Source organism: Condylura cristata, unplaced genomic scaffold (genome assembly GCF_000260355.1).
Source record: "Condylura cristata isolate star-nosed mole 26May11 unplaced genomic scaffold, ConCri1.0 scaffold00011, whole genome shotgun sequence".
NCBI classification, from domain to species: domain Eukaryota; kingdom Metazoa; phylum Chordata; class Mammalia; order Eulipotyphla; family Talpidae; genus Condylura; species Condylura cristata.
The window spans coordinates 36,664,131-36,666,179 of NW_004567112.1; the positions used below are offsets into that span (position 1 = coordinate 36,664,131).

General features: G+C 38.2%; 1 protein-coding gene across 2 annotated transcripts in view; it reads left to right on the forward strand.

Annotated features, from left to right (window-relative positions):
- ANXA7 (annexin A7) overlaps positions 1-2,049 on the forward strand; it is a 24,540-nt gene that overhangs the window by 9,025 nt on the left and 13,466 nt on the right. The window contains exons 5-6 of one of the 2 annotated variants that reach the window (XM_012723768.1): positions 1,058-1,122; positions 1,548-1,613. In XM_012723768.1, the coding sequence (XP_012579222.1) occupies positions 1,058-1,122; positions 1,548-1,613 (131 nt within the window). The remainder of the gene's footprint in view (positions 1-1,057; positions 1,123-1,547; positions 1,614-2,049) is intronic. The other variant, XM_012723769.1, reaches the window with a different exon arrangement.

Below are 2,049 nucleotides of genomic sequence, written 5' to 3' on the forward strand. Positions count from 1 at the left end.
ATATTATTGGAATAATGAACAACTGTATACCAGAGACATCTTATGGGGGTTGGAGTGGGGAATGGGATCAAAAACGGTGGGAGGAGGGAAGTGCATTGCACTATGGTGATGGCACATGGGTGATTTGGTGATGGGAAGCCCACAGGGATTACAACTGAGATGGAAAAAGGCACAAAATTGATGTAAAAATAAACTATTATATTATTAAAAAAAGAAAGATTGGGCAATAAAGAAATTCCACAAAACCAAAAAAATATATATATATTATTGGGGGCCCTCCTTGGTGGCGCAACAGATTAAAGCACAGCACTGTGAAGCTATCCACAGCCACTGCAGCAGGAGCTCAATCCCTGGCCAGGGAGCTGACCCACATGGCATGACAGACCTCTCCTGTCTCTCCCATTGCTCCCCTCAGCAGTGTGCTTAAGTCCATATGCCTGTTCTGCTCCCCACTCTGTCTCTTACCTCCTGCACCTCTGGCCTGTACCCCAGTTCTGTATGCATGAATAAATAAATCTTTAAAAAATATTATTGGTTAAGAGATTATATAGAATGTAGAATTTTTTTTACATTTATTTATTTATGCATACAAGAACTGAAGTGTAGGCCAGAGGTGCAAGGGAGTGAGAGAATTCACCAGACAGAGACAAAGTGGGAGCAGAACAGGCAGATCTACTGAAATAAACTACTGAGGGGAGCAGTGGGTGAGACAGGAGACATCCTGTGCCATGTGGGTCAGCCCTAGGCTGGGGATTGAACTGGGTTTCAGTGGTTGATGATAGTTTGATAGCACTGAGACTAATCACTGTATCACCAGGGAGGCCTGGACATGGAAAATTTTTAAAAGTTCCTGTAACTGAAGTTAGTCTTAGAGTAACTAAATTTTAATATTAAAAATTTATCCTACTATAAAGAAAAAAGAGAGAAGAAAACAAAATTATCCTAGTGAATAAACTAGTGTGCTTCTTCTCATGTTTCCTTATTCATAATAATCAGTGCTGTTTTGTAAAAATAAATCACGTAAAACCTATTTGCTGTGGTGTTTTTTAACATGTAGGCGGTTTTCCTGGAGGACAGATGCCTTCTCAGTATCCTGGAGGACAAGCTCCTTACCCCAGTCAGGTAATTTTGTTCTTACCTTTTAAATTTAGCCTGGGTGACTGGTTAATGTTGGGGAAGACACCACACCTTTGCTGACGTTAGAGGTTTCCATGAAGCAGAGGAGATGGCCCTGCCCTGTAAGTAGTCACTTAGGGCTTTAATTTTTTGCTTCATGCTCCATGCTCTTTTGTCCATTTGCTTTACCAGTATCCTGATGACTTCAATAAGCCAAGCATCACTCTGTTAGACAAGAGTCCCTTCTTACTGGTGATGATACTTAGAACTATTTCACAGATTCTCACGGGCTTTTAGCCTGGTTTTAGTTCTTTTCCCTCTCCGTTTATAACTAAACTTGGGTGACTGGATAATTGATATTTCTGCATTGTTTCATGAAGTGTGGTTTTTGTTTCCATTTCTACTTTCATAACTTTCCACTCTTTTTTCAGACTGATTCACAGTCCTTTTCCTCCTACCCTGTTTTCTCTCCTGTTTCTTTGGAATATAACAGTGAAGTGAGTAAAATTTTCAAATGTTCACTAATCACTAAATTCCCTCTATGTATCTTCATTTGTTTCTGGTTTCTTATGTAATTGTCTTTCACTACTTCCCTGAGGGCTTAACTATTTCTGTTTATGTCATTTTTGTTCTTGACTAGACATTAGCATGGTAGCCAATTAATGTCTATTGAAATGATTTCTTTCATATATCAAATCTTTGCCCCATCGCTATATGCCTTATTTTAATACTAATTTATTCTTTAATGGTCTTAATTCTTTTATTTCCTCTGCAAGTTTCTGGCAACGTAAGGAATATCTTTTATCTTGATTTTCTCATTTATTTCATACTGTCTATTCATAAGCAGCATTTTCAAACCTTTTATAAGGCTGGATGGGAGAGGGATTATAATACTAGAAAAGTATTTTCTGACTTTTCTGATTTAACGAATTT